Source organism: Colias philodice, chromosome 16 (assembly GCF_061535455.1).
Source record: "Colias philodice isolate Cphi_HAF_F1 chromosome 16, ilColPhil1 Martin Lab GWU primary, whole genome shotgun sequence".
NCBI classification, from domain to species: domain Eukaryota; kingdom Metazoa; phylum Arthropoda; class Insecta; order Lepidoptera; family Pieridae; genus Colias; species Colias philodice.
This window is the reverse complement of record NC_143101.1, coordinates 2,496,076-2,508,419: the sequence shown is the minus strand read 5'-3', so window position 1 is coordinate 2,508,419 and position 12,344 is coordinate 2,496,076. Positions and strand designations below refer to the sequence as shown.

The 12,344-nt window shown below is 29.4% G+C and overlaps 1 protein-coding gene across 16 annotated transcripts; it reads left to right on the top strand.

Moving 5' to 3' along the window:
- Positions 1 to 1,740: 1,740 nt before the first annotated feature.
- Positions 1,741 to 11,894, top strand: LOC149481484 (uncharacterized). Of its 16 annotated transcripts, XM_089704615.1 has the most exons (24): positions 1,775 to 1,897; positions 4,124 to 4,163; positions 4,513 to 4,539; positions 5,138 to 5,185; positions 5,276 to 5,314; positions 5,389 to 5,427; positions 5,510 to 5,539; positions 5,625 to 5,663; positions 5,752 to 5,790; positions 5,869 to 5,910; positions 6,002 to 6,040; positions 6,116 to 6,154; positions 6,249 to 6,287; positions 6,447 to 6,458; positions 8,174 to 8,212; positions 8,577 to 8,600; positions 9,328 to 9,366; positions 9,704 to 9,721; positions 10,158 to 10,193; positions 10,495 to 10,512; positions 10,604 to 10,639; positions 10,978 to 11,001; positions 11,253 to 11,282; positions 11,703 to 11,894. In XM_089704615.1, the coding sequence occupies exons 1-24, from the start codon at positions 1,889 to 1,891 to the stop codon at positions 11,732 to 11,734; spliced, it is 777 nt and encodes a 258-aa protein (XP_089560741.1). In that variant the 5' UTR covers positions 1,775 to 1,888; the 3' UTR covers positions 11,735 to 11,894. The 16 variants fall into 16 exon arrangements, with proteins under 16 accessions (XP_089560753.1, XP_089560746.1, XP_089560750.1 ...); XM_089704617.1 differs by lacking the exon at positions 6,116 to 6,154 and having other exon boundaries at positions 1,772 to 1,897; XM_089704616.1 differs by lacking the exon at positions 5,625 to 5,663 and having other exon boundaries at positions 1,777 to 1,897.
- Positions 11,895 to 12,344: the final 450 nt, after the last annotated feature.

Below are 12,344 nucleotides of genomic sequence, written 5' to 3'. Positions count from 1 at the left end.
GAATATAAACTGTCCATGTGTACAAGGTTGATCCAAAAGTAATGATAATTGGGATTTCCTGTGTACATAAAAATCAAAAATAACCGTTTCTTGCTTGCTCATGTACTCACTAAGTTATCACAAAAAAATCATATTAATAGGCCACGTTTCCAAGTATTTACATTAATTTCTGTTGGCAACACTAATCTGCTGTACGTCCGCGCTATTCACTGTCCATCTGCACGACGTTCGCGGTGGTGGGGGTGCTTGCTGGATGAAAAGTTGGTCGTGCACATCCAGCAAGATAATAATAATAATTATTGACGTACGTCAACGCTATTCACTGTCGTTTTGCGTCGTGCATCGTGTATGACCTTGGCGGGACGTACGTCAAGATGGACCGTAAATAAGACGCTTTAGTTACCAATAAGTGTCAAAATAATATATAATGTGTATATAATCCTAAAAATATAATATAATCCGATATGAACACAAATTAATGTATAATAATAAACGTGATGTTATTTAAAAAGATATCTACATTTTATTAATTAAATTGTCATCTAGATCTATTCTGTAAACTAGTACTAAGTGAGTACTAAGCTAGTACTAGTACCACAGACTAGTACCTATACTAGGACGGTGACTAGGACTAAATGGAATTTGAAACACTGATCCATGATTAGAATTCGCATATTTTCCAGTTTCGTTATAATAATAATATTTTACTGCGTATTTTACTTTAGGTGAGTAATTTAGATTCAGGTTTACTACGCTATCTACATTATAACTGTGTGGGTTGAAATAATGACAGATGAAGATAATGAAAAAAGTAGAGCAATTCATTATTCAGCCAGAGATTGGAAACCAATAGGATAACTGGATGAAGCCAGGGCTCTCTCCATTCTGTGTATTTTGTAATTAAAAAGAAACTAACTTTCCGTAGACCTTCCTTGCCTTCGCTGGGCAGCCCCATGGTAATGAAATGTTTCAACGCTGTAAAAAGTAACGTTATCTGACTTTGGAATTCTTTACCTGTACCTAGATGTTATGAAATTATGGTCTAAATTGGTTTGCCCTGCTATGTACAATAAAGCATAAATAAAATACATATTGGTAGACCAGCTAACTCGAAAAATATCTATAAACCTGGATGAACATTTCCCTAATTTAGTTTTTCCTTCAAAATAATAGTACCTAAGTATCTATGTATTTATACCCTTATTACTTTTCATTTATGTATTTTATGAATTCAGTATTATTTATTAGGTACGTTCCATAGCATAGCGTAACAAAAAATCGTAGGTAATTTTTCTCCTTTACTTTGGGCTGCCAATTTATAATCCAGATCGCTATAGTCGCTACATAAACTACACAGGGAAGATTTTTTTGTTTGCTTGTCGACAATTAAAAATGACTACTTAAATGTGATTTTATTTCATATCGATAAAAATCTGTGTTTTCTAAAATCTATAGATTAGGTAGTTAAGTAGTTACCTAGGTAAAGTCTAAAAATTCTAAATCAAGAAAAAAATCAAGAATACGTCTGCTAAAAGGTACGTCTGCTCGAACATGATTATATTCCTACGGAAGGTCCCAAAAAATTATAAGAAAACTCCTAGCATCAAAATAATCATACCAAAATAAACAGACTGCAATAGCAGACAAACGACCGCGAGATCAAGATCAATTCCACTGAAAAATTTAAAACAAACATCTCCAAATCCCAGTATTAAAACAATTATCGGAACTCATCGAGGAAAAAAATTAACACGTTTGTCAATGTTTGGTAATGTTTGTTTGCTATGAGCGGGGTTATCTCAACGTATAAAAGTCTTTGCGCCGAATAAATCGACGTTATTCTATTTTTGACTGTTAATCTTTACTGTCTGTGTTAATTTTTTTTAAAATGAAAGCGGTACGTATTTTTTACCTTCTTTTTTTAATTATTGTCATTGATCAATTTATATATTTAAGTACTTAAAAGATAAATAATAAAAAAAGAGCATGTGTTCCGAGCATACGTGTCAGAAGTGAAACTTCTTTGGCAAGATTCAAAGATACCAAAATCGTCCTTATTCCATGACGTAACGGTATTGTCATGACGCTAACTAGACATTTATATAAATCTAGATGTAAAAACAGCAAATTAGGATTAATTTAAAGCCGTTAAATTTCAAATAATAATCGAGACTCTTTTATGTACATGATATCAAAAATACTTAGGTTTTGTCTAGCGCTTAGTTATATTATAGCGCCAAAAATATTATTATAAATTATTGTCATGATATTTTGTTTGCATTATGAGAATTCAAGGCCAGACTGAAGTATTCTTAAAACTTGACATTTGATGCTATGAACATCTCTTATTATTTATCTGTAACCTTATCAAAATTCGCTAAGTATAAATAAAATAATTAATTATGTTTAATATACTATTAAATATTGTAATACTGTGCTATTACCTATCATCTCCATTAAAGTTACATTTAAAACCATTTTTGGGGTAAACGTGATGTTTTACATATTTTAGTTAACTTTAATTTGAAACAAGGTTAAGTTAATTATTAGTTTTAACCCAATGTTTTAACATACAATTTTATAATCTTGACATTAACCATAAATGTAAGGTTATCCGTTATCCTAAGTAAATAAAGGAAATACATACATAATTTTATTATTGTGGAAAATGAGATAAAAAAAATGTTATGACCTTTTACTAAAATGATAAACAACTGTCTAATAATAACAAGTTAAGTGTTTCTTAATAAATTTAACTGTAAATTGGTAATATTTATTTTTGAAATTTGACTTTTCTTATAATATTTGGATGGATATTAATAAAAGCAGCTGTAGTTTAGTTACAGCCTACAGGAAACTAACGATTTAAACTATTTAAACGACCGGCTTAACGTAACCACTAACCATCTTGAATCTAGTACTCAGTTAATGCATGTTTAAGAGCAAATTATTTGTCTTCACCTGTCCTTTATTATTCAGAACTTAGCCGTTTTTTTAAATATTAAAAACCATCATCGGATGTGACCACGAATATTCAGTTATGACTAATTTTTCTAGACTTATCTACACAGGAAAATGTATCAAATGTGACAGTTTAATATCGATAAAAGTATTTCTTAGAACATCTTCGTTTTCAATTTTATCTTATCGTAACAATACCAATCGAGTCTAGACTCATTACCTATATAACATATTTTATTGTTCATAAACTGCAACCAATGCTGTTATTATTGCACGCCTCATAAGCGAAGCGTTGAGGTGGGTACTACTGTCACTTCGCGCAAAACATCTGATTTTTCAAACTTAAAATGTCTTTATGTATCATACATTGCACTTGTAAGATAATACATACACACACATATTAAGAAAAAACACTATTTTTAACGTTCATGATATTTTTGATGTCATTTTTGTTATTTAAACTAGTTAAAAAACAGTTTAAAAAAGTTCTGTCTTGGACGTCCGTGTGTCTGTATGTGCGGATCCTTTTTCTTGTTAACACGATAGCGACCGAAATACTTTACTAATCGAGTCTTTTTTTCTCTTACGCATGAGTATGCTCAGGAATAGAACCCTTTCATTTTTCAGGGTCTGATTCGATGTGGTTTAATTGTTATTAAATAAACAAAAATAATAATTAATAAATATTTATTAAAAAAAAATTATGAGGCGTGCACTTTTGGATTTTCCAAATTATTTTATCTATTTTTAATACTCGCATAGTAACGCATTGATAGGTTCTACTATATTACTTGCTCTGTGATAGGTTCCTGCAAAGAGTTCACGGCTAAGAGCTTTAAAAAATCGTTACCTATTATCAAAAGGCTTAATCGTCTTTGCAACTTTGTTTTGCGGCTTGCCCTTGTCATCAAAAGAAAACCCACATAGTTAGTTCCCGTTTCCTTGGAATTTCCGGGATGGAACCTCTCCTGTATCCTATCCCAAGGCCGTACCATATTTCATCTAATTTGGTTCAGTGTTTTATGCGTAAAGAAGAGACAGACAGACAGAGTTACTTTCGCATTTATAATATTAAATAATTTAGTTGAGAGCATAGGAAAATGAGGACAATATGATGCATTCTAGCTATTAAAATCTAAAAATAAATGTTTTGTTTTTACAGGTACTTCTTCTCGCGGTTGTCGCACTCGTGTGCGCCCAAGGTGAGCGGCAATTATTAATTACATCAAATATTGATCTATGTAGAACAGTCCGAATCTTCCAATGTCACATTGGTGCTAATTTAAACGAGTTTCTATATTGTTACCTTAGATTATTGTTACTTGGAAAATGTTTAACGTCTCTATTTTTGACCTTAAATAATTGTCACAAACCTTTAAAAGTATAGTTTCTTTACATACAAATATGATTTGCGTAAAGATTTATAGAAAATTCGCAAACAATAATAATTTTTATTTTGAAAATTTGTAAAAGCCTGCAATTTATTCGGCCTGTTTAGATACTCTATGTTATCTATGTAGTTATAGAAAATACTTTTTTCTCTTGTTACAGCATTCGCCGGCCCCTTCAGAGGTCAAAGTAAGGAACCAGGCTTTGATTTTATTTAATTTATTTATCATTTTCAATTCGACGTTATAATATTTTACTTAACTGTGTATTTACACAGTTATTTAGAAGCAATACTTTCTTTCAAAGCTCCTGAAGTTAATAATGTGTCAAACAGATGTATAATAATTTATTACATGCTCATCCTATAACCTATTTTAAAGCCCTTGATTGTTGATAACCCTTTATATTATATTATCTGAACTCTGAAGGTCTTATTGAGAAATACGTGTATTTATACACATTATGCTTTTTTAAAGTTATGTTGCATGAAGCCTGATTGAAAAAAGTTTGAGAACGGTTTCTTCACTCAGATTTTACTTGGAATAATTTTCACTATGCTTATGTCATTGCTTTGCATGCTATTACCTACTACTACACCTACTCATATTATCCTTATAAATCATTAAATGATGCACATAATTATCACCAAAATAGATGTTCAAATAAGTATAAAATCAAGTCTGGATATCAAACTTTACGTAAATAGAATAATGATATAATTTGATGTCCAAAATTTTAATAATTTAACGAAAAATTTATTTTTACATATGTATTTATTCATTTTCAGTGCAAGTATGGGATAATTATAGATATAGCCCCATAGATCCGAACCGCGGTAATTTATATTATTTAATATTTTAATAATGTTTATTATTGTCTCAAAATGTAGTATATTCACAACCATTTTTATGCATTTTATTTACAGTATATTTTGGAAACTATAGACCTTACGATCCATCTATGGGTAACATATTTTTATTATTTTATATTTATATTTAATTATATTGGGTATTATAACAATATTTCATATTTTTGCAGTGCATGTTGTCAACAATTATCCGAATGATCCATCACAGGGTATGATTAAGAATATAAATAATTAGATAATTAAATAAATAAAAAATGGCAAGAATTAATTTTTAAATTATTTTATTTTCAGTTAACGTTGTTGATAATAATCCTTCTCAGGGTATGCATTTTAAATATTAATTTGAGATCAATACAATAGATACGTTACCTACTTATATTTAATTTATTAAAAAATATATTTTCAGTTCACGTAGTCGATAATAATCCGAATAATCCGTCTCAGGGTATGAATTTTAAATGATTTTTTTAATTTACAATAATTAATTTAACTTTTATATAATCATAAATTAACTACAAATAATTTATTTTCAGTTCACGTAGTCGATAATAATCCAAATTATCCGACACATGGTATGAATAAAACATTTTTAGATTTACAATATTTTTTTACTTTTAATAATAAATTAATTATAAATTATTTATTTTCAGTAAACGTAGTCGATAATAATTATCCGAACAATCCGTCTCAGGGTATGAATTTTAAAATATTTATTAAATTTACAATTATTTAACTTTAAATCTTAATATAAATCAGAAATAAATATAAATAATTTATTTTCAGTTCACGTGGTCGATAATAATTATAATGATCCAAGCCAGGGTAAATATTTTACATTCAATATTTATAAAAATTTTCATTTTTACGGTATTCAAATAACTAATTTTGGATTTTCAGTTCATGTAGTCGACAACAACTACAATGATCAAACACAGGGTATGATTTAATTTGATAAAATAATTCAAATAAATGAAATACAGTACACTAATGAATCTGAGTAAATGAATATAAAAACATCATTCCCTTTCAGTACACGTTGTTGACAACAACCCTTACGGACATCACCAAGGTATAATTAATAAACAATGCTTTCTGCTTTATTTAAACCAAAAAAAAATAACTAAACGAGATAATAAACAAATAAAATTCACAAAATTCAAGCCAATCGTTAGGCACTTTTTATTTTTTAATGAAATTTATTAATTTTTACCTTCTTTCTTTAAAACAGGTAACGGACAATGTAAGTAAATTACAAAATATTTTTTAATATTACATTTAAATCAAACCAATTTTTTATTAAAATGCATATAAAACTTTTCATAAAGAATAACATCTTGTTATTTCATTAATGCTTTTTTGGTATATATATCTACCTATTTAAATCATTGCTCTACAAATTGGCTCTACAAATCATTAAGAGCATAGTAATCGTGGTAATGACAACCGTAATTATAACTTCATTCATCCGATGTATATATTTATTAGGGTTGTAACGGAACTCCGCCTCCGCCTCCGTTACTGCGGAACTTCCGCAAAGAATTTAACCTCCGCCTCCGCATCCGCCTCCGCAAAATTTATGCGGAGCCATATCGGAAGTTCATTTACGATCACAAACAACGCACAAGGAGCGACGCTAGGCGGCCGCTCGGCTGCGTGTTTGCAAGTGAAATGGTCGAGTTTGCTTAAGCCACGGGAACACGGCCAAGCGGGTGGTGGGAGTGTGAGTGAATGAGTAACAGGAATCAACTTGTCAAAGCGTTCGGTACCGCGATTGAGCCGTGATTGTCTTAACTTTTAAGTAATTTTGTGCGTAATTATTAGTTACTAGCTGCTCCGCGCGGTTTCACCCCCGTGGCTCCACCCCTGTTGGCTGTAGCGTGATGTTATATAGCCTATAACCTTCCTCGATAAATGGGCTATCTAACACCGAAAGAATTTTTCAGATCGGACCAGTAGTTCCCGAGATTAGCGCGTTCAAACAAACAAACAAACTCTTCAGCTTTATAATACATATTAGTATAGATTAGTATAGATGTTATTTAAATAACGTGATGAAGCCGAAAACTAGTGAAATTTGGCAGTACTTTGTAGAAGTAGACGATAATTATAAATTTTCCGAACAAATTACACCTCCGCCTCCGCCTCCGTTAACCTCCGCATCCGCGGAGGCGAACCTCTTCACCTCCGCATCCGCCTCCGCCTCCGCTAAGTAGGCCTCCGTTACAACCCTAATATTTATCTTTAAAACTAAACAAAAGGTAAAGGTAAAGCCTAAAGGTAATATAAACATCATTTAAAGCATTTTCATACATTGCAGTCTATAAGATAAGACAGCTGAAGACTAAGATTATGTAATCTGTAGCCTGTAGGTTATCAAGTTTTTTATTTATACGTATGTAAAACACTTCTTATAAAAACATTTACGTATTTCTTTGAATAGATACTTTGCATATTTAATATTATTAAAATCTATATCAATTAAAGTTACATAAACTAAACTAAACTAAACTAAACTAAATTAAACTACTGTCACATTAATTGTCTTATTATTGGTATTCCTTTTTATTGGCGTATTGTTTTGTTAAAGTTAATTATAAATATTGTAATACAAATAGCTGTAAGGAATCTATGTATGTAAAAATAAATAAATAAGTTACGTTAAGATGGTCTACCTGCTACCATAAGAGCATCATAATAACTAAGGTATATACATAGATGCTTGCATATTAACATAGATATCTACTAACGCAATTGCCAGTCATTAAAATTAATACTTTCTCTTGCAGGGTTGCATGGGTATAAAAATAAGGCTTTTCTTACTTGACATCAATGAACAAAAATGTGTTTCCAAGGCACATCCTATTAAAATAAGTTTCATAATAGTATTTCTGAATAACAAAATATAATTTTACAATCGTTTTTTTTTTAATTAATGGTTCATTTGTTTTATTTCAGTTGTCGAAGATCAGGGATTCTACAGACCCACTGTGAACGGTAAGTTTGATTTTTAATTTGAGTAATTTTTCTCAAGACAAAAGAAATAGAGAGATACCGGCTGAATTGATTCCTCCTTTTTTTGAAGTCGGATAAAAAGCTAAGTGCTAAAAGTAAAATACAAAAGTTTATAGAGGATTTTTCCATAATTTCACATCTTCAAATTACCAACGAATTGGGTTTCTTAAAATAAATTGCGTAACTAAATATTGTCCAAGATAAAACAGATTATGCAAACTGCGGGTTATCTCGTTTGCTATGTAAACAAATTCTATTGATTTAACAATATTTATCTCTGTATGACTTATTTCTTAGAATTTATTTTCAAAAAATATTGTTTATTGCATAATGTTTTATTTTACAGGTAACAACCCGGGACAAGGTGGTTGTAAGTGTTTCCTATCGTACTAATATTATAAATGCATATGTGTAGGTACCTATGTTGGTTAATCTTTCACGTCTCTATGTTCACGTCACTGTTGTGTTTAATGAAATTTAGCACACATATAGAGGGTAACTAGGTAGGTAGGTGTTTGGGCCGCAGAGCTAGTTAAGCAAGCAAGCATAGAGGGTAACTTGGATTAACACATAGGATAGGTTTTATCCCGGAAATCTCACGAGAACGGGAACTTTGCGGGTTTTTCTTTGAAAACGCGGGCGAAGCCGCGGGCGGAAAGCTAGTTATTTATGATTACGTATGTTTGTGTATGAAAAAAAATGTTTTGTCTTGTATTATTAAAGCGAATTATTGAAGCGAAAGCTAAAAAATTTGAAACCAATGGTCATTTCTTGTCATTTGGCTTGCATTCTACTTTATAATATTATAAATGCGATCGTAACTCTGTCTGTCTGTCTGTATTCTTCACGTCTCAACTCCTGAATTGATTCGAGTAAATTTTGATAAAGACATACTTAGGGACCCGCGAAAGAACATGAGCAAATTTTTGAAAGTCCACGGGAACGAGAACTATGTGGGTTTTCCTTTACTACACAGGTGAAACCGCGGGCAGAAACAAGTTAATAAGTGAATTAATAAAGGCATCAGTACAATCCTTATACTTTTAGGATGTGTAATTTTTTTTGTAATTATTCATAATTTTTTTTTTTTATTTCAGTTGTCGAAGATCAGGCTTTCTACAGACCCACTGTGAACGGTAAATTTCAATTTAATACTTCTATATTATTTTCCTTTTTATTTGATTCAATTTCGATACTAAAGTTACAACAATTTGAAAATGAAAACTTGCACTTTATCAATCTTAATAATATAATTTTTCCAAAATATATATCTAAATTGCGTCTTTTAAACTAATTTTAGAACTTTATTGTCCAAGATAAAACAGATTATGCAAGCTACGGGTTATCTTGTTTGCTTTGTAAATAAATTCCATTGATTTAACAATTATTATCTCAGTGTGACTTATTTCTTAGAATTTATTCATTTCTTCAAAAAAATATTGTTCAATAACTCTATGCTCTTTTATTTTACAGATAACAACCAGGGTGGTTGTAAGTATTAAATATTTTATATATTTTGTTTGTAAGTATGTGTGTATGGAGTGTCGAAAAAGGGAATTTGTATCTGTGTATGAAAGTCTATATATTATATATCTATATACCAAGTAATTTAAAAATTAACGTGTTGTTGTAGAGGCGTATGGGTAAATCCACCTACATACATATTATAAATGCAAAGATGTTTTTTGTTTATTTTGTTTATCTTTCTTTCACGCCGCAACAGAGTGATTTTATTGATTTAAATTTGTCTCTAGAGATAGTGAAGATCCTAGAGAAGGACATAGGCTTTTAGCAGCAGTAAAAGATTTAATTTTCAACAAATGATACTACTGTACCTTAAATAATAGGAAATTACAGCATTACATTTAAAAAACAGTAACATAAATTATGTCAATGACCTGAAATACTGTTTTATTTATTTTTACAGTTGTTGTTGATGAAGCTTTCGGCAGGCCCTCAGTCCGTAAGTATAATCAAATGCAACTTATAAAAATATATTATATTCTTACTTTAAAATACGAATTTAAAAAGTGCTTAGGTATTATTGAGTTAGAATCACGACAAGAACTGAACGGATTTTGATGCGGTTTTCAGAGTTTCATAGCTAAATAAAATAATTGATTATCATTAAAATTGTATTTTAAACATATTATTAATAAAATCACTATTATCTTTGCTCGTTCTTAATGAGGATTATTTTTCGTTAAAATTAAATTGAATTTTATATTTTTATCATAATATTAATATCCATATTATTTTTACAGCCAATAACCAGGGTGGATGTAAGTATTTATTTCATACAAAAAAATAGCTAATATGTATTATTATTCACGAATTTGCTTATTCACTTCATTACATTTTCATCTATTTCAGATCAAGTAGATGAATTCTTTAACAGAGACCGTAACCGTATGTATAAAAATAAATTAAATATCTGTAATATAAAATTAATTAAACAATTTCTTGCCCAACTTTAAGACGTTAAACACTAAAATGCTGTTAAACTCTGAAAATCACAATCACAATGCCCTCTTTAATTAATTGCCGAATGGTAAAATAAATAGGCTAGGTACTTAAATAAACAAAACTTGTATGGAAATCAATATTTAAAGAGAAAATAATATAAGCACTAAAAATGTGAATAGTGAGAAACCAAAGAATATTAGACTTATCTAAAGTTATTATAAAACATTGTCTAAATTTAACAATACTATAATATTTAAATTTAATACCAAAACCTTTTTCAGCTAACGGTGGATACGAGCCAATTGGTAAGAATAATTATATAATAAAAAAAATACGTAAATAATTAATTATACATATACGAATCCCATAAAATTACAAATAACTATTTCCAAAATACTTGAGGTATTTAACCAGATAAAGTTCAGAAAAAAATCCATATAGGCAAGGCCTATCAATTACCGATCGGTATTGCCATAAGATTTTAAATTAAAAAAAAATAGATTGAAAATCAAAATACATGTTGAAATAATTAAATTTTTATATTTCTTCTTTTCAGACACGCAACCAGCTTTCGTCGATGGAGCTTGTATGTTCCCTTTTGTTTATTTTCTTAATCCTTAAACTATAATATAATACAAAATACATTCCTACAAAAATAATATAAACAGATATCTATAAAAAAATGTAATTTGTATTAGTAAAAAGATAGAAAGGGTTACCTACATTATTTAAACAAATGATGAAATTATCACTCTCTCTATAGCTTTTTGCAAAGAAATATAAATAGAAACGATTTTAAACAGTTCAGATATAATTAATTTACCATGAAAAAAAAACAGAACACGTAATTCAATATTTTCCATTCACAAAATACATATTATTCTATTCAATTTAAATACAATAACACCCTATAGAACCACATTAACGATCACCAACAATAGCTTTTTTAGAAAAATATAAAAAATGTTTAAGTATGATTTTTTAAACTGTTCTTTTATTTTTTCAGACAACAGACCTCACGCTCGCGGTGGAAACTAAACAATAAGAACATCCAGCCATATTCAGATTTCTTCTTGAATACGCTTATGTTATTAAATATAATGATAACTAATACCAGTGACTTAAACCTTACATATTTGTAAACTCTACCTTCAATAATAAATGTTTAAAATGAATAAAACTGTACAATTATAATAGACTATGTTGTTTTATTTAATTTAAGCCCTTTAAAACAATGAAAATATAATATTTATATATCCTTATATAAAGATTAGAAAATATGTAATAGGTATGTATTTTAATAAATTAATCATCAGAGAGCACACAAGTAGATTTTGGAGCACAACATAATAAATTATACGTAGATAAATATTATTATGGTAATAAGTACTTAGTTACTTACTGTTTCAAGCATTAAACAAATTTCCTTCATTTTTTACATCAGAATTTTGAAAAAGCCACTAACTAACCTGTATTTAATTTATTTATATGTATATTTATTAGTTATTTACTAGCTGCTCCGCGCTGTTTTACCCCCGTGGCTCCTTTCCTGTTGGTCGTAGTGTGATGATATATAGCCTATAGCCTTCCTCGATAAATAAGCTATCTAACACCGAGGGAATTTCTCAAATCGGACCAGTAGTTCCTA

Excerpts from the sequence above, each read along its gene's own strand:
- LOC149481484 (XM_089704615.1), top strand. Across the intron at positions 11,002-11,252 it reads CGGTGGATACGAGCCAATTG|ACACGCAACCAGCTTTCGTC; the intron begins GTAAGAATAATT and ends TCTTCTTTTCAG. Across the intron at positions 11,283-11,702 it reads AGCTTTCGTCGATGGAGCTT|ACAACAGACCTCACGCTCGC; the intron begins GTATGTTCCCTT and ends TTATTTTTTCAG.